The following is an 18,363-nucleotide window of genomic DNA, read 5'->3' as shown; positions in this document are numbered from 1 at the left end:
CTCTGGCAGGGGGGTTGGGCTGGATGATCTCCTTGGGTCCTTTAGAACACCTGACATCCTGTGAGCCTGGCATCCTGTGATCCATGCTGCTGCTCCTCTCCATGAGCACCAGCTTGCTCTCCTCAGTCTCCTCTCATGCTGATCACAGGCAGACAAAAGCCACCCTACTGTCTGTGAGGTGGTCCGGGAGGGTGGATCTGAACGTGGATAATGTTACCCACTCAACTGCCCAGAGAAAGGCATCAACCACCCCCAGAGCTTCCACCCCATGTCCTAGGAGGCTCCATCTGCTGTGGGTGAGAAACAGCCTCTGACAAGAGTCTCTTTGAAAGCTTTGCTCAGGCTTTGCCTCCCTGCCTGAGGTAACCCAGCTGGCTTTGAACATCTGAAACCAGCCTGGGGAATGGCTCTGCTGGCACAGGGCTCTTCAGGACACAGAGGCAGGCAGCTGGATTCCCACATGGTTCCTGGGCACATATGGCAGCTAATTCCCTGGGCAGCCAGCCTGATGGGTGGTTTTTTTCTGCACACTCCAAGCTTTCCCAGGGAAAAAAGGAGTGTTTTCCCCTGGGGTGCTCAGAAATGAGAGGGAATTTCACCCCATTTAGTCAAATATTCTCTTTGGAGACAGAAGGGAAACACGGAGCCTGTTCCCTGCCCTGCCACATCTCTTAGGGCAGTGTGTGCTGGCTGAGCAGACAGTGAGAGGGGTGAGAGCTGCCTGAGGGACACAGCTCAGAGGGTTGTGGTCAGAGGGACAGAGTCCAGTTGGAGGCCTGTAGCTTGTGATGTGCCCCACGAGTCAGAACTGGGTCCAGTCTAGCTCAACAACATCATCAACCACCCAGATGAAAGGACAGAGTGGAGCCTCCCCAGTTCTCTGCTGGCACAGCACTGGGAGCAGAGCCTGACACCCCTCAGGCTGTGCTGCCATCCAGCCAGACCTGGGCAGGCTGCAGAGCTGGGCACAGGCAACCTCATGGAGTCCAGCAAGGGCAAGGGTAGGATCCTGCCCCTGGGGAGGGAGAGCCTCCTGCAGCAGGACAGCTGAGGGGAGACCTGCTGGGAAGCAGCTCCAAGGAGAAGGACCAGGGAGTGCTGGGGGACAAGAGGATGACCATGAGCCAGCAATGTGCCCTCATGGCCAATTGGGTCCTGGGGTGCATGGAGAAGAGTGTGGCCAGCAGGGCAAAGGAGGTTCTCTTCCCCATCTACTCTGCCCTGGTGAGGCCACAGCTGGAGTCCTGGGTCCACTTCTGGGCTCCTCAGCTCCAGCAAGACAGAGAACTGCTGGAGAGAGTCCAGGTCAGGCTGCAGAGCTGCTGAGGGGCCTGGAGCAGCTCTGTGAGCAGCTCTGTGAGCAGCAAAGGCTGAGAGCCCTGGGGCTGAGAGCCTGCAGAAGAGCAGGGAATTACTTAGATAGAAAGAAAGCTTTCAGATCATCCAATCCAGCCTTTCACCCAGCACTGTCAGGTCACCACCAAGTGCCATGGCCACACCTTACTGGAACACCTCCAGGCATGGGGATTCCACCAGCTCCCTGCGCATCGTTCATTGTTCCTCACATCCAACCTCACCCTCCCCTGGCACAATCTGAGGCCATTTCCTCTCCTCTCACCTCAGCCTAGGGAGCAGAGCCCAACCCCCAGCTCACTGCAGCCTCCTCTCAGGGAGCTGTAGAGAGCATTGAGCTCTGCCCTCAGCCTCCTCTTCTCCACACTGCACACCCCCAGCTCCCTCAGATGCTCCTCCCCAGCCCTCTTCTCCACACCCTTCCCCACCTTTCTTGCCCTTCTCTGCACCTGCTCCAGACCCACAATGTCCTTCTTGCAATCAGGAGCCTAAAACTGACCCCAGCACTCAAGCTGTGGCCTCAGCAGTGCCCAGTCCAGGGCCACAATGACTGCTCTGCTCCTGCTGGCAGAAGGTTTGGAACTGGATGATCTTTAATGTGCCTTCCAACCCAAACCATTCTATGATTCACTCACACACAGCACAGGAGCTCAAGCCCTGCCCTGCCCCTGCTGCCCACACCATTGCTGCTCCAGGCCTTCTTGCCCACCTGGGCACACTGTTAACTGATTTTCAGGTGCTGCCAACCAGCACCCTCAGGCCTTCTTCTGCTGGGCAGTTTCCAGCCATACAGTAAAGCCAGTGGAGCAACCATCATCATCCTCTTCACAGGACCATAGCAAAAATCTACTCTAAGGCTTTCCTCTTCTTGTTAGTCATAGAATCACAGAATCAAGCAGGTTGGAAGAGACCTCCAAGCTCAGCCAGCCCAACCTAGCACCCAGCCCTGCCCAAGCAACCAGACCATGGCACTAAGTGCCCCAGCCAGGCTTGGCTTCAACACCTCCAGGCACAGCCACTCCACCACCATCCTGGGCAGCCCATTCCAATGCCAATCACTCTCTCTGACAACAACTTCCTAACCACATCCAGGCCAGACCTGTCCTGGCACAGCTTGAGGCTGTGTCCCCTTGTTTTGCTGCTGGGTGCCTGGCAGCAGAGCCCAACCCCACCTGGCTACAGCCTCCCTTCAGGGAGCTGCAGACAGCAATGAGCTCTGCCCTGAGCCTCCTCTTCTGCAGGCTGCACACCCCCAGCTCCCTCAGCCTCTCCTCACAGGGCTGTGCTCCAGGACCCTCCTCAGCCTTGCTGCCCTTCTCCAAACACCTTCCAGCACCTCAACATCTCTCTTCAATTCAGGACAACTGGACACAGCACTCAAGGTGTGGCCTGAGCAGTGCTGGGCACAGGGGCAGAAGAACCTCCCTTGTCCTGCTGCCCACACTGCTCCTGAGCCAGCCCAGGATGCCATTGGCTCTGCTGCCCACCTGGGCACACTGCTGCCTCCTCTTCAGCTCCTCTCTCCCAGCACCCCCAGGCCACTCTCTGCCTGGCTGCTCTCAGCCACTCTGTCCCCAGCCTGTACTGCTGCTTGGGGTTGTTGTGGCCAATGTGTAGAACCCTGCACTTGGCCTTGTTCAATCTCATCCTCTTGGTCTCTGCCCCCCAATCCAGCCTGGCCAGGTCCCTCTGCAGGGCTCTCCTGCCCTCCAACAGCTCCTGTCACTGAAAACCATTTTGTCATCTAACGCTAGCAGAAGTGAGGAAATAAGGGAATGTAACAGGGCCTTAAAGATGTTCCTTAAAGACTTGGAGCATCAAGAAGTTGACTTTTCAAAGCCCAGAGGTGAATGAATTGAATTCACTGCCAATATAAACTTAAAGGCATTGAAATCTCTCCCAATTCCTTTAGCAGGTAGAGGGAAATTGCTTCATTAGGGAAGTTCTGCCCTAGGAACCTATCATGTTGCTGCAGCTTGACCCAAGCCAAGATTGAATTAAGATGAAGGTGGCCACAGCCTTATTACCTACAAATGAGCTTTCTTCCCCTTTTTATCAACCATTACCACAATTAAACCTCTGAACGTGGCTGTCTCACACAATCACACATGATCTGGATTGGAAAGGACCTCCAAAGCTCATCCAGTCCAACCCCTGCTGCCCTCAGCAGGGACATCCTCCACTAGAGCAGGTTGACCGCAGCCCTGTCCAGCCTCACCTGGAATATCTCCAGGGCTGGGGCTTCAACCACTTCCCTGGGCAAACTGTTGCAGTGTTCCAGCAGCCTCATGGCAAAGAACTTGTTCCACTTTAATCACAGAATCACAGAACACATCCAGTGGGAAGAGCCCTCCAAGCTGATCCAGCCCAAGCTTCGACCCAGCACTGCAGGCTCAACACCAAACCATGTCCCTGAGTGCCAGCTCCACAGGCTGCCTGAACCCCCCAGGGATGGTGACTCCAGCACTGCCCTGGGCAGCCTGTGCCAATGTTTGAGAACCCTTCCAGTGCAGAAATCTTCCCTGAGCTCCAGCCTGAGCCTCCCCTGCTGCAGCTTGGAGCCATTGCCTGTGGACCTGCTGGTGGCCAGCAAGGAGCAGAGGCTGCCTCCTCCTCACTCCAACCTCCCTTCAGGGAGCTGTAGAGAGCAATGAGCTCTGCCCTCAACCTCCTCTTCTGTGCAACCTGCCAGCTGCACTGAAAACCTGCACACAGCACTAACTCACAGCCTTCCCACTCATGCAGGCACAGATGAGCTGGGCTGGAAGGGACCTCCACAGCTCATCCAGCCCAACCATGGTCTGGTTGATTGGACAGGGATGGGTGCTAGGTTGGCTGGATGAGCTTGGAGGTCTCTTCCAAAGTGCTTGATTCTATGTTCTATCACTCTATGACATCCTCCACTAGAGCAGGTTGCTCACAGCCCTGTCCAGCTTCATCTGGAGTATCTCCAGGGTTGGGGCCTCAACCACCTCCCTGGGCAACCTGTTTCAGTGTTCCAGCAGCCATCCTGGTGCAGAACTTGTTCCTCACATCCAATCTCAATCTGCTCTGCTCTCATTTCAAGCCATTGCCTTTTGTCCTGTCCCTGCAGACCTTTGGGAACAGTCCCTCTGCAGCCTGCTTGTAGCCCCTTCAGGTGCTGGCAGGGGCCCACACCGTGCAGCTTGGGGTGATTTGTGCTGTGCTGCTGGTGCAGCTCCCTAGAGGCTCATCTCCATCTGCAGCCCAGCCACAGCCTCTCCACCCTGCAGCCAGCCAAAGCCTGCAGACAGAAGCAGGCCACAAACAGAAGCATTTGCTGAGATACATCACAGGGTCTCAGGGGGTTTGGGCTGGAAGGGACCCTGAAAGCTCATCCAGTCCCACCCCTGCAGTCAGCAGGGACATCCCCAACCAGAGCAGGATGCTCACAGCTCCATCAAGCCTCACTTTGAAGTTCTCCAGGGCTGGGGCCTCCAGCAGGGCATTGTCAATACATCCTCTGGAGGGTGTAGGGGCAGAGCTGTGTCTTTATGGGCTCTGGCAGGAGCAATTTCTCCTGTTGGCACCAAGATCTGCACTCCAGTCCAAGGGCAGAGGAAAGTGGCAGCCTGCTGAGGAGCAGGAGCAAGCAGACACAGGAGAAAGCTGCATCCAGCAGCTCCGAGAGACAGGAGCTGTCCTTGGCACGCTGCTGGGCATGGCCTCAGAGGCACAGAGTGCACTGGCTCCAAGGGACCCTCCACGGGCATCTTGTCCAGCCCCCTGCAGGCAGCAGGGACACCTCCAACCAGAGCAGGCTGCACAGGGACACATCCAGGCTGACCTTCAATGCCTCCAGGGATGGCCTCAAGCACATCCCTGGGCAGCCTGTGCCAGTCTCTCCCCACCCTCACTGTGCACAGACTCCTCCTGAAGTCCAAGCTAAATATGCTCTGCTCCAGTTCAAATCCATCCTGCTACAGTTTATTCCCACCCTGCTCCAGGTTAAATCTGCCCTGCTACAGGTTAATTCCACCCTGCTCTGGTTTAAATCCCCCCAGCTCCACTAGAAATTAGCCCTGCTCCAGATTGTATCTACTCTCCTCCAGTTTAATTCCACCCTGCTCCAGGTTAATTCCACCCTGCTCCAAGCTAAATCCACCCTGCTCCAATAGAAATCAACACTGCTCCAGTTTAAATCTGCCTTGCTCCAGGTTAAATCCACCCTGCTCCAGGTTAATTCCACCCTGCTCCAGTTTAAATCCACCATGCTCCAGGTTAAATTGACTCTGCTCCACTAAAAATCAGCCCTGTTCTTGTTTCAATCTGCCCTGCTCCAGTTTAAATTCACCCTACTCCAGTATAAATCAATCCTGCTCCAGTTTAAATCTGCCCTGCTCCAGCTTAAATCCACCCTGCTCTAGGTTAAATCCACCCTGCTCCAGGCTAAATTCACCCTACTCTAGGTTAAATCCACCTGGCTCCATGTTAAATTGACCCTATTCTAGGTTATAATCCACCTTGCTCCAGCTTAAATCCTCCCTGCTCTAGGTTAAATCCACCCTGCTCCAGCTTAAATCCACCCTGCTCCAGGTTAAATCCACTCTGCTCCAGGTTAAATCCGCCCCACTCCAGCTTAAATCTACCCTGCTCTAGGTTAAATCCACTCTGCTCCAGGTTAAATCCACCCTGCTCTACGTTAAATCCACCCTGCTCCAGTTTACAGTCACCCTGCTCTAGGTTAAATCCACTCTGCTCCAGGATAAATCCACCCTGCTCTAGGTTAAATCCACTCTGCTCCAGGTTAAATCTGCCCCGCTCCAGCTTAAATCCACCCTGCTCTAGGTTAAATCCACCCTGCTCTAGGTTAAATCCACCCTGCTCTAGGCTAAATTCACCCTACGCCAATTTAAATCCCCCCGGCTCCACTTTAAATTCATCCTGCTCCAGGCTAAATCCACGCTGCTCCAGTATAAATCAACCCTGCTCCAGTTTAAATCTGTCCTGATCTGTGGGAGCTTCTTAACACCTGAGAAGGACAAAGAGATGGCAGACTTTGGAAAGGGCTCTCTGAGCCAAGCAGCAGCTTCCTCTGCTGGGCTCATCCATGACCTGATCCGCAATGATACTGGAAAGTGTTGAGAGAAGGGCATCAAGGCTGGAGAGGGGCCTGGAGCACAGCCCTGTGAGGAGAGGCTGAGGGAGCTGGGGGTGTGCAGCCTGCAGAAGAGGAGGCTCAGGGCAGAGCTCATTGCTGTCTGCAGCTCCCTGAAGGGAGGCTGTAGCCAGGTGGGGTTGGGCTCTGCTGCCAGGCACCCAGCAACAGAAGAAGGGGACACAGCCTCAAGCTGTGCCAGGGCAGGTCTAGGCTGGATGTGAGGAGGAAGTTGTTGTCAGAGAGAGTGATTGGCATTGGAATGGGCTGCCCAGGGAGGTGGTGGAATGGCTGTGCCTGGAGGTGTTGAAGCCAAGCCTGGCTGGGGCACTTAGTGCCATGGTCTGGTTGCTTGGACAGGGCTGGGTGCTAGGTTGGGCTGGCTGAGCTTGGAGGTCTCTTCCAACCTGCTTGATTCTATGATTCTATGAGCCCAGAGGCAGGAAGGTTCCCCTGATTCTCACACTGTGCCACGAAAGAACTCATCCTGGTGCCCAAGATGCTCTCATCTCCTCAAACTGGCTTCCACCCTACTAGGGTTTGCTCATGACCAGACAGTAAGAATTTGGCTTTGGCTTCATTGTAGCACAAATATCTGCATGGCTTCACAGACCATACAGATAAAGCTTCCTTTCATGAGGTTTGGAAGGTACCTCTGAGGGGGTGCTAAAGCAGGGCACCCACAGCAGCTTGCCCAGGAGCACAATGCTCAGGGGCAGTTGGAAGCTCTCCACACAAGGAGACTCCACAACCTCTCTGGGAAGCCTGCTCCACGCCTCCAGCACCCTCACAACAAACAACTTTCTCCTCCTGCTCACAGGGAACCTCCTGGATGCCACTTTGTGCCCACTGCCCCTTGGCCTGGCCCTGGGCACCCCTGACAAGAGCCTGGCCCCAGCCTCTTGCCCCCTACAGCTCCTTTAGCTCTTGCTGAGCATTGCTCAGCTGCCCTCTGGGGCTGTTGTTCTGCAGGCTCTCAGCCCCAGGGCTCTCAGCCTTTGCTGTTCACAGAGCTGCTCCAGGCCCCTCAGCAGCTTTGCAGCCTGCCCTGGACTCTCTCTTGCACTAGTGGAGGATGTCTCCGCTGAGTGCTGGGGGGAGGGGGGACTGGATGAACTTTGGAGGTCCCTTCCAGCCCAGCTCATTCCATTCTATGGCTCTGTGTGGTTGCCCACAGCACATGAATGAGTGTCCCCAGCTCCAGTCCCCAGCTTCACTCCTCCTATTTTCACTCCTCCCCATGGAAATGACCCAGATTTTAATCCTCAGCAGCTGCCAAAGATGGATTTGCATTTCTCTGTTCTTTTAGGCCATGTCCAAAGGCAAAGACTGATATAAAACCCAGGTCCCCCACACCTGCCACCTCCATCAACATCACATGCAGACAAAGTGACACGCTGGAGAGTGTCCAGAGCAGTGTGGCCAGCAGGGCCAGGGAGGTGATTCTCCTTCTATACTGTGCTCTGCTGAGAATCCACCTGGAGTCCTGCATCCACTTCTGGAGCCCCTGGGACAAGAGGGATGTGGAGATGCTAGAGAGGGTCTAGAGAAGGGCCAGGAGGATGCTCAGAGGGCTGGAGCAGCTCTGCTGTGAGGACAGACTGAAAGAGTTGGGGCTGTGCAGTCTGAAGAAGAGGAGGCTCCCAGGTGACCTTCTTGTGGCCTGCCAGGATCTGAAGGGGGCTACAAAAAAGCTGAGGAGGGACTTTTGAGGCTGTGAGGGAGTGACAGGAGTGGGGGGAATGGAGCAAAGCTGGAGGTGGGGAGAGTGAGGCTGGAGGTGAGGAGGAAGTTGTTGAGCAGGAGAATGGTGAGAGGCTGGAATGGGTTGCCCAGGGAGGGGGTTGAGGCCCCATGGCTGGAGGTGTTTGAGGCCAGGCTGGCTGAGGCTGTGTGCAGCCTGCTCTAGGGTAGGGTGTCCCTGGGCATGGCAGGGGGGTTGGAACTGGCTGATCCTTGTGGTGCCTTCCAACCCTGACTGATTCTATGGCTGTATGAGGGCACCACCACTGCCCTCAGCCATCTACTGCAAGACAACCACACGCACATAGATGCTCCAGAAGTGCAACACATCACAAGTGCCAACCTTCAGACACATGCTCAGGGATCACAGAGCAAGGCATTTCCTGATGTCCACAGAGATGGAGAGGTCTACTTCTGGCCACTCAGCTGCAGGACAGAGCTGACCTCCTCAGAAAGGTCCTTGCAGCACTCAGTGCCAACCAATGCCGCCTGGCTCCAAAAGCATCGACCCACTCCCCTCCTCCTTCCAAACTGCAAGAGGGGCCTGGGAAGGCTTCCAAACCCTTGAAAAGCTCTCTCAGCACGAGAGCTGGATTGTGAGCAGCACTTACCCCTGAAGAGCTTTCTCTCCAAACCAATCTCCCTTGCTGAGGGTACGGAGGAAGACAGGATCTTCACTGGGGGAGTCTTCACGAGTCACATTCACCTGTGGAAGAACCACAAGGCCCCAACCTTTAGAAAACCCATGAGCAAATCCGAGCTGTTTGTTCAGAGAGGGCTTTGTCATCTCCCAGGCCCCTCAGGAAAAGCTCTGGTCTGTATCTCCTCTGGGAATGGCATTGTCCTCCAGACTCCGGCACTCCTCGCTCAGCGCCACCAAGCCAGCACCCCAGAGAACAGGCAGGCATCCTGCACCGAGGTGCCAAGCTCCTGGCAGAAACACCACCTCTGAGGGCTCTTGGAGGTTGTAAACTTAAGGCCTCACCCAACCTGGCTTCCAGGAACAGAGCATTTACCACCTCTCTGGTAGAACAGTTCCAGTGTCTCCCCACCCTCACTTCTCAGCCATTTCTTCCTTGTCTCCCCTCTTCCAGCTCAAAGTCATTGTCCCTCATCCTGGCACTCCCAGCCCTTGGCCAAAGTCCCTCCCCAGCTCTCCTGCAGCCCCTTCAGGTACTGGAAGGCTGCTCTGAGGTCTTCCCTTCTCCAGGCTCAACAGCCCCAACTCCCCCAGCCTGTCCCCACATGGGAGCTTCTCCAGCCCTCTCATCATCTCTGTGGCCTCCTCTGGAGCATCTCCAGCAGCTCCAGGTTCTTCTTGTGCTGGGGGCACCCAGAGCTGTTTGCAGTGCTGCAGGTGGGGTCTGAGCAGAGCAGAGGGTCAGAATCCCCTCCCTGTGCTGCTGCTCTCCCTGCTCTGGCTGCAGCCAGCACACAGCTGGCTCTGGGCTGCCAGCCACCAGTGCTGGCTCCTGGGCAGTTGCTCACCAACTGACACCCCCAAGGCCTTCTCCTCCAGCCTGCTCTCAGCCACTCCTCACCCAGCCTGCATTTGTGCTTGGCAATGCCCTGACCCAGCTGCAGGACCTGCACTTGGCCTTGTTGACCTTCATGAGGCTGCCTTAGGCTCACCTCTGGATGGATCCTTCCCTCCAGCCTGTCAGCCACACCACTCATCTTTGTGTCACCTGCAAACTTGCTGAGGGTGCCTCAATTCCTCTACCCTGGTTTCTCTTTGGTAGAGAGTGGAATGCACTCTCTCTGCTAGTGGGAATGCACTATCTGAGGCTGTGGGCAACCTGCTCTAGGGTAGGGTGTCCCTGCTCATGGCATGGGGTTGGAACTGGATGATCCTTGTGGTCCCTTCCAGCCCTGACTGATTCTATGATTCTGTGTTTCAAACCCCTCCACGTTTGGAGGTTGTTTCTTGCTGCTAAAGGGCTGCCTCATCCTGCAGCTCTCGTAGCTGCTCTGTGAGCTCCACTTTTGGGTTTGTGAGTGCAGGAGCGGGGCTTTGTGTGTAAACTTCTTCTCAGACCTATCTATTCCCTCGAACATTCCCATTCTGCTATGGAGAAAGCAGTCCAATGCTTCTCTCCAGCCTGGCAGCATCAGGCCAAGCTCCAAAAATACTCATCAGGGAATTTGGATGGAAGGAACACAACTCCTTCTGCAAAATCCCATCAGGACTTGATGGGCAAGGAGGTCAGCCAAGCACATTTTCCCTGTGAGCAGTGGAACAGAAACTCAGAGCCTTCCACATTCCCCAAGGGGAGAGCTGAGGCTTCTCTGGCTCCTGCTTCATTTGCAGGAACCAAGAAGTAATAACCAAGGGAATGAAGCTTGGAAGTCAGCCTTGTGAGAAGAAAACATCGAATATTTTAGGATAAACTCCTTAAAAATAGAAAGTTAAATTACATTTATAAAGGAGAAAAGAAGTTTTTGCTCATTTCCTGAGAGCCTCAAGCCCACTCTCCTCCCCTGCAGCGCTCTGCTGTGAGCACTGCTGTGCAGCACCATGACACCTTCTTGTGTTACCCCCTCCAGGCCACTCTTGCCTACTGACACCAGGCCAAGAAGTTTAATTCAGTGTCAGGCACCGTAATGTTTGTGCCTTGGGCAAGGCAGAGGGAAGCTGTGGCTGGCACTGACCTGCCAGAGCAGACAAGCACAGAACTGCTTTGGTTGGAAGAGCTCTCCAAAACCATCCAGTCCAACCATCAACCCAACCCCATCACTGCCATTAAACCATGGCCACACCTTTTTCCAGGCATGGGCACCCCACCACCTCCCTGGGCATCCTCTGCCAACCCCTGACCTGCAGCGAAGACATTTCTCCTCCTCTCCAACCTAACCCTCCTCTGGCACCAGGCAGCCTTAATCTGTCACACAAGGAAATGAGCTTTGGTGGTGAGCAGTTCTTCTAGAAGAATCTGAGAGTTATGGCAGCTGGGGACAGTGTGGGCAGTTGATAACAATGAAATACTGCTTTGAGCTTTTTAAGGCAGCTCAAAAGCTTCCAAACAGCCACAGGATAGCTTAAAGCAGTTCAGGTATCAGCCCCTGCCGCCAGCACCTAGGTCCTGTCCCCTCTGCCAGCCCCCAGACTGGGAAGCAGCTCAGCACCAGGGCAGCTTGGGAACCATAGAATTGTTTTGGCTGTAGAGGCCACCAAACAACCACCAACCAACCCCACCACGGCAACTAAGCCAGGCCACCAGGGGCCATGGCCTCACCTTTCTTGAACACCTCCAGCCATGGGGACTCCACCACCTCCCTGTGCCAATCCCTGACCACTCTTGCAGCAAAGAAATGTTTCCTCCTCTCCAACCTCTCCTGGCTCTCCTGGCACAATTTCAGGCCAGTTCCTCTCCGTCTCTCACCTGAGCCTAGGGAGCAGAGCCCAACCCCCAGCTCACTGCAGCCTCCTCTCAGGTTGCTGTGGAGGGGACACCACCCCTGCCCTCTCCTTTGCCATCAGAATGTGTGACCTTACCTTGCCTTTGCTGATGATGAAGAAGGTGTCCCCCCGAGCCCCTTGTCGGATGATGTACTCCCCGCTCTCATAGTGAGTCTGTAAGAGAGGGAGAGAAAGACATCAGCTGGGGTGAACAGCCAGCAGCAGAGAGCATTACTCAGCAGAGCCTTTGGCAGCTCTGCAAGACAACACTTAAGCCTGGACCGGTTTTACCCTGGGCTGTCGCTGGCTGTGATTTAAACCCTGTCCTCTGTCAAGGAATCTAATTAAAAGGGAGTTGTTCCTGGCTCCTCTGTTTGTCTGCTGCTCAGCTGCTGCCAGAGCAATGACCCTGGCAGCTCAAAGCCATTCACACTAAACCAACCAGAGACAGCAATGTCCAGCAGAGGTGGTGGAGCAAGACCTAACTCAGAGTTGCTGAGGGGCCTGGAGCAGCTCTGTGAGCAGCAAAGGCTGAGAGCCCTGGGGCTGAGAGCCTGCAGAAGAGCAGCCCCAGAGGGCAGCTGAGCAATGCTCAGCAAGAGCTAAAGGAGCTGTGGGGGGCAGGAGGCTGGGGCCAGGCTCTTGTCAGTGGTGCTTGGGGCCAGGCCAAGGGGCAGAGGGCACAAAGTGGCATCCAGGAGGTTCCATGTGAGCAGGAGGAGAAAGTTGTTTGTTGTGAGGGTGCTGGAGGCCTGGAGCAGGCTGCCCAGAGAGGTTGTGGAGTCTCCTTGTGTGGAGAGCTTCCAACTGCCCCTGGGCATTGTGCTCCTGGGCAAGCTGCTGTGGGTACCCTGCTTTAGCAGGGGCTTGGGCTGGGTGATCTCCAGAGGTCCTTTCCAACTGCACCATAGAGGCTTCTCGGTTGTCTTTCTGGGAGCTCAACTGCAACTCCACACAGGATCTTCATTCTAGAATCATAGTCAGGGCTGGAAGGGTCCATAAGGATCATCTAGCTCCAACCCCCCTCCTATGAGCAGGGGCATCCTACCCTAGATCAACACCCTTGTTCATAGTGAGACAAACGCCATTGCTGAAGGCAGCTGAAGTGGACTTTGCTAAGCCCAGAATGGGAGCTTTTCTTCCTCCAGGGACTGGGGAGAATTTCAGGTCCCTTCCAACCTCACTGTGCTGGTTCTGTGTGATAGAGATAACCATTTCTGAGGCAGGAGGTGATCCCTGCTGTTCTCTGCAAGCTACTTTGCCATCAGCTTCCAAATCCAACAGTTGTGAGCAAGATCATAGAATCATAGATTCAAGCAGGTTGGAAGAGATCTCCAAGCTCAGCCAGCCCAACCTAGCACCCAGCCCTGCCCAAGCAACCAGACCATGGCACTAAGTGCCCCAGCCAGCCTTGGCTTCAACACCTCTAGGCACGGTGACTCCACCACCTCCCTGGGCAGTTCAGGCGGCCCTGGCATGCCCTTGAGACTGGCTGAAGAGCAGAACCTGTCCTCTGTGGAGAGAGATCTGCTGAGCTTCAAAGGTTTTCGTGCACCTACCTCTAGGAGTAAAAGGATGTTGTGGAATATCAAGTAGATTATGAGACATCCACAAACAAAAAGCTTGATAGATTGAGTAGAGAGGAGGAAGAAACTGTTGAGAGTGAGGGTGGGGAGACACTGGCACAGGTTGCCCAGGTAGGCTGTGGATCACAGAATTACAGAATGTAATCTATGATCCACAACCTCAACCAGGCTGGATGAGGCCTTCAGCAAGCTGTGCTGGTGAGAGATGTCCCTGCCCATGGCAAGGGGTTGGAGCTGGATGGGCTTTGAGATCCCTTCCAACCCAAAGCAGTCTATGAGTGTCTGCTTTGGACTGCATGGGTCCAGTAAAGTGTGGAGATTCAGCCTGGAGATGAGGAGGAAGCTGTTGAGCATGAGAGTGGTGAGAGGCTGGAATGGGTTGCCCAGGGAGGTGGATGAGGCCCCATGGCTGGAGGTGTTTAAGGGCAGGCTGGCTGAGGCTGTGGGCAGCCTGCTCTAGGGTAGGGTGTCCCAGCCCATGGCAGGGGCACTGGGCCTGAATGATCCTTGTGGTCCCTTCCAACACTGACTGATTCTATGATTCTGAGTCCTGAACATATCCCAAGCTTCTAAGGCAGAGCAGGGAGGGAAGAGAACCTGATCAACTCCGCCCCAACATTTGCTTTAATGAATTATGGCTAAAGAAATTTCCTGCCCTAATTAGCTCCAGTGGTAGGCACAAGGTCCAGGAAAACACATTCTCACTCTCCTTCCATCCCCACCCTTCTGTCCTGCAACCTGACAACCACCTGTGGAGAGCCACCAGGCTTCCTCCACTGCCTGCCAGCAGCCTGGGAGGCCACAACCTCTCAGCATCTCTTTCTGTGTGGTGCTGAGGCAAACATCTGCTCCTCTCTGTCTACCTGCAAAGCAGATTGAGTTGTAAAAAGCTGGCACCAGCTGGCACAAAGGCCACCTAGGTGCTGACCCTCAAGCCTGAAGCTGTCCCTGCTGCTCCCTCCTGTCAGTGACAACCTCCCTGAGCAGACACAGGCAGGGCAGAGGTTCAAGGGATGCCCAGCTGCTTGCCAAGCTCAACAGCCCTTTGTAAAGGGAGCTGACAGGGGCAGAGCAGAAGCTCTGGAGACACAGAAGCTGTAAGCAGGTCAGTTCTCCACAGATCTATCAAAGGTTGGCTTGAAAATAGGAGAGGAGAGCAAGGAGGAGGCAGTGGGTGCAAAGGATGAGTGGAGGTTCTGGTGCACTCAGAGGAAGGCCACACGTGAAAGGTGCTTAAAGGATAAGAAGGAATGGTGCCACTTCCAGCTGGCAGCTATCACCAGTGGTGTGCCCCAGGGATCAATGCTGGGCACAGTCCTCTGCAGTATCTTTAGTGATGATCTGGACCAGGGCATTGAGTCCACCATTTGCAGATGACAGCAAGCTAGGAGCAGGTGTGGAGCTGTTGGAGGGTAGGAGAGCCCTGCAGAGGGACCTGGCCAGGCTGGATGGGTGGGCAGAGGCCAAGAGGATGAGATTGAACAAGGCCAAGTGCAGGGTTCTACACTTTGGCCACAACAACCCCAAGCAGCACTACAGGCTGGGGACAGAGTGGCTGAGAGCAGCCAGGCAGAGAGGGAGCTGGGGGTGCTGGGAGAGAGGAGCTGAAGAGGAGGCAGCAGTGTGCCCAGGTGGGCAGCAGAGCCAATGGCATCCTGGGCTGGCTCAGGAGCAGTGTGGGCAGCAGGACAAGGGAGGTTCTTCTGCCCCTGTGCTCAGCACCTCTCAGGCCACAGCTTGAGTGCTGTGTCCAGTTCTGGGCTCCTGAATTGAAGAGAGATGTTGAGGTGCTGGAAGGTGCCCAGAGAAGGGCAGCAAGGCTGGGGATGGGCCTGGAGCACAGCCCTGTGAGGAGAGGCTGAGGGAGCTGGGGGGGTGCAGCCTGCAGCAGAGGAGGCTCAGGGCAGAGCTCATTGCTGTCTGCAGCTCCCTGAAGGGAGGCTGTAGCCAGGTGGGGTTGGGCTCTGCTGCCAGGCACCCAGCAACAGAAGAAGGAGACACAGCCTCAAGTTGTGCCAGGGCAGGTCTAGGCTGGATATTGTTAGGAAGTTGTTGTCAGAGAGAGTGATTGGCATTGGAATGGGCTGCCCAGGGAGGTGGTGGAGTAGCCGTGCCTGGAGGTGTTGAAGCCAAGCCTGGCTGGGGCACTTAGCTTGGAGCTTGGAGGTCTCCTCCAACCTGTCTGATTCTATGATTCTATGAAAGGCTGACAGGAAGGATGAGAGGATGAGAGAAGGCAGCACAGCACAGCCAGGACACACTGACTGGGGAGAATGAGAGGCCACCAGAAGAGGTCAACTGCAAATGTCCTGCCAGTAGGGGAGAGCTTGATTTCCTTCAGAGCAAAGGAACAGAAGAAAGAAGAAGTGGTGAATGGGCAGGACAGCTGGGAATAAACAGGAATGTGGGAAGGATGAGCAATGCAGAAAGGAGAAGATGCTGGAAAAGCTGGAAAGAGATGCAGGTGGGGATGAGGAGCTCTAAGGACAAGAAAAACACAGAACCCCAGCATGGGAGAGGCTGGAAGCTCTCCAGACAAGGAGACTCCACAACCTCTCTGGGCAGCCTGCTCCAGGCCTCCAGCACCCTCACAACAACTTTCTCCTCCTGCTCACATGGAACCTCCTGGATGCCACTTTGTGCCCACTGCCCCTTGGCCTGGCCCCAAGCACCCCTGACAAGAGCCTGGCCCCAGCCTCTTGCCCCTCACCCTTCAGATATTTACAGACATTAATAAGGTCTGCTCTGGGGCTGCTTTTCTCCAGGCTCAACACCCCCATGGCTCTCAGCCTTCCTCACCACACAGATGTTCCAGGCCCTTCAGCATCCTTACAGCCTTCACTGGACACTCTTCAGTCTATCCCTGTCCCTCTGGAACTGGGGAGCCCAGAACTGGACACAGTCCTCCAGATGTGGCCTCTCCAGGGCAGAGTAGAGGAGGAGGAGAAAGGCCTGGCTGGGGCACTTAGTGCCATGGTCTGGTTGATTGGCAGGGCTGGGTGCTAGGTTGGGCTGGATGAGCTTGGAGGTCTCTGTGATTCATATGATTCTATGATATGATTCCTTAGCCCTGTTGGCCACACTCCCTAATGCACTCCAGGATCCCATTGGCCACCTCTCTGGGCATGAGGGCACATTGGAGTCCCATGGGGAGCTTTACTGTCTCTTAGGACTCCAAGGTCTTTCTCCTCCACCACAGCAAAGTCTCCCCAGACCCCCCCTCTCCAGCCTGGCCTCACAGCAGAGCTACTCCAAGAGGAGATCCCTCTCAGCCCAAGTCCCAAAGGCAGCCTTAGGCCACTCCAAGAAGCCTGCAGCTGAGCAGGAAGCCAAGTTCCAGCACTTCCCAACATGGAGCTGGATTTCAGGATCTGTCTCCCTTTCTTGGGGATACCCAACCACACAGCAAGCTGTGCTGAGCTCAGGGGACCTCCTGGCACCCCAGCTGGGCACTGGGACCCAGGAGGGAGCAGCTTGAGGATGACTTCAAGCAGCCTGTCAGTGCTACCAGCCCTGAGCAGATGGCACTGTGCTAGCAGCTCAGGTTTCATTCCTGGTGCCAGACATCTGCCACCACTGCTGGTGGAGCATCAAATGACTCCAGAAAGGCAATCAAAGGAGCTCTTGAGTGCCTCTAACGGGAGCTCTGGGGAGATGCTGACCTGACCCAGCTGGCTCCAACCCTGCACCTGGCATCTGCTGTTTGGTGCTGGGGGCAATGAGCATCTGGCTATGGTGAGGCTGCCTTCTCTTCCTGCCCACAAAGCAGCTCCAAAATGTTTCCCACAAGGAAACTTCTGGGGAAAAATGGCTTAACAACCAGCTGAGCCCTTCCCCACCCCCCCTGTCTACAGAACTTGGCAATGAAAGGAGCCCTAACTTGCCAAGGTGGCAAGGAAGCTAAGTCTGCACCTCAGTGGCACCCAGTGAAGCTTAAAGAGGCTTCAACTTGACCATCAGAAGGCACATCTAAACAAGAGGAGGGACTTCTTGTATTTGAGAGTGGCAGAGCTCTGCAGCAGGCTGCCCACAGTGGTTGTGGAGTTTCCTTCTCTGGAGAGCTTCCAAGACCTACCTGGATGCACTCCAAGGTGACCTCCCCTGGGTGGCCCTGCTTTGGCACGGTGGTTTGGTCTCTGCAGAGGTCCCTTCCAACCCCACTGCCCTGCCATCCCATCAATACTTGCAGTGTTTCCACTTGCTAGAAAGCAGTGAAGTGACTTGAGCTGCCTTTCAGTGGTGTGCAGGATAAAGCCCACTTGGACTTCTGGGTGTGCAGTAACACAGGAGCAGGCTTTGCCTTCACCCCTCCTTGCAACCAAGCAGGAGGCAGCACAGGATTAAACAATGTCAGGCCCAATTCTACAACCACCCTGCTTTTGTGCTGAATCTCATGCACAGCTGAGACCTAACATCCAGCTCCACTGCTAGAGAGCCTTCTCCAGCTGGTGCAGGAGGACTCCAAGCTGGTACGGTTGGGCCAGGGGGTCCTTGGGGTCCCTTCTGAGCTGACATTCTGTGACACTCGAGCTTGGAGGCTGCAGGTTTCAGCAGGACCACACTGAACTCTCTTCACTCCTCCTACTCCAGCCCTGGGCTGCCTTGCTCAGGAGGTGCCAGCCTCGGCCAGAGTGCCAGCAGGTGTCAGTGTGGGCAATGCTGTGGAGCAAGCAGCGGCTCCCAGGGTCCCCCCGGGAGCATCCATCGAGGTAATTAATATTTGGGTTGCTTTTGGTTGTTTTAATATCGCTGCTAATTCTGCTTTCTGCTTCTCCAGATCAGAAGGCATTGTCTGCACCTCGCAGATAAAAGGAGCCCGAGGAGACACAATTCCCCTGGATGCTGCCTCACACCAGTCAGGCTTGAAGGTGGAAGCCAGGGAATATTCTCCAGCAAGCACAAGGTTGGGGTTCTGTGACACCAAAAGTGGCCTCTATGTCTCTCTGTCTGTTGAACTGCTGATAGCTGGGAGGCCTGGAAGCTGCCATGGAATGATGCTCCCAGGAGAAGACACTGAGCAGATTAGAGATGTGCTCTGGGGAGAGCAAGAGAGTCACAGAATCATAGAATCAGACAGATTGGAAGAGAGCTCCAAGCTCAGCCAGCCCAACCTAGCACCCAGCCCTGCCCAAGCAACCAGACCATGGCACTAAGTGCCCCAG

At 55.2% G+C, this 18,363-nt stretch overlaps 1 protein-coding gene across 1 annotated transcript in view; it reads right to left on the bottom strand.

Annotated features, from left to right (window-relative positions):
- Positions 1-18,363, bottom strand: part of PRKG1 (protein kinase cGMP-dependent 1) — a 439,344-nt gene that overhangs the window by 87,701 nt on the left and 333,280 nt on the right. The window contains exons 6-7 of the mRNA XM_064145000.1: positions 11,712-11,789; positions 8,827-8,921 (exon numbers count right to left, since the gene is read on the bottom strand). Of these exons, the coding sequence (XP_064001070.1) occupies positions 8,827-8,921; positions 11,712-11,789 (173 nt within the window). The remainder of the gene's footprint in view (positions 1-8,826; positions 8,922-11,711; positions 11,790-18,363) is intronic.

This window comes from Pogoniulus pusillus, chromosome 6 (genome assembly GCF_015220805.1).
Source record: "Pogoniulus pusillus isolate bPogPus1 chromosome 6, bPogPus1.pri, whole genome shotgun sequence".
NCBI lineage: Eukaryota > Metazoa > Chordata > Aves > Piciformes > Lybiidae > Pogoniulus > Pogoniulus pusillus.
Note: the sequence above shows the minus strand (reverse complement) of the source record. Positions and strands in the feature narration are given on the sequence as shown.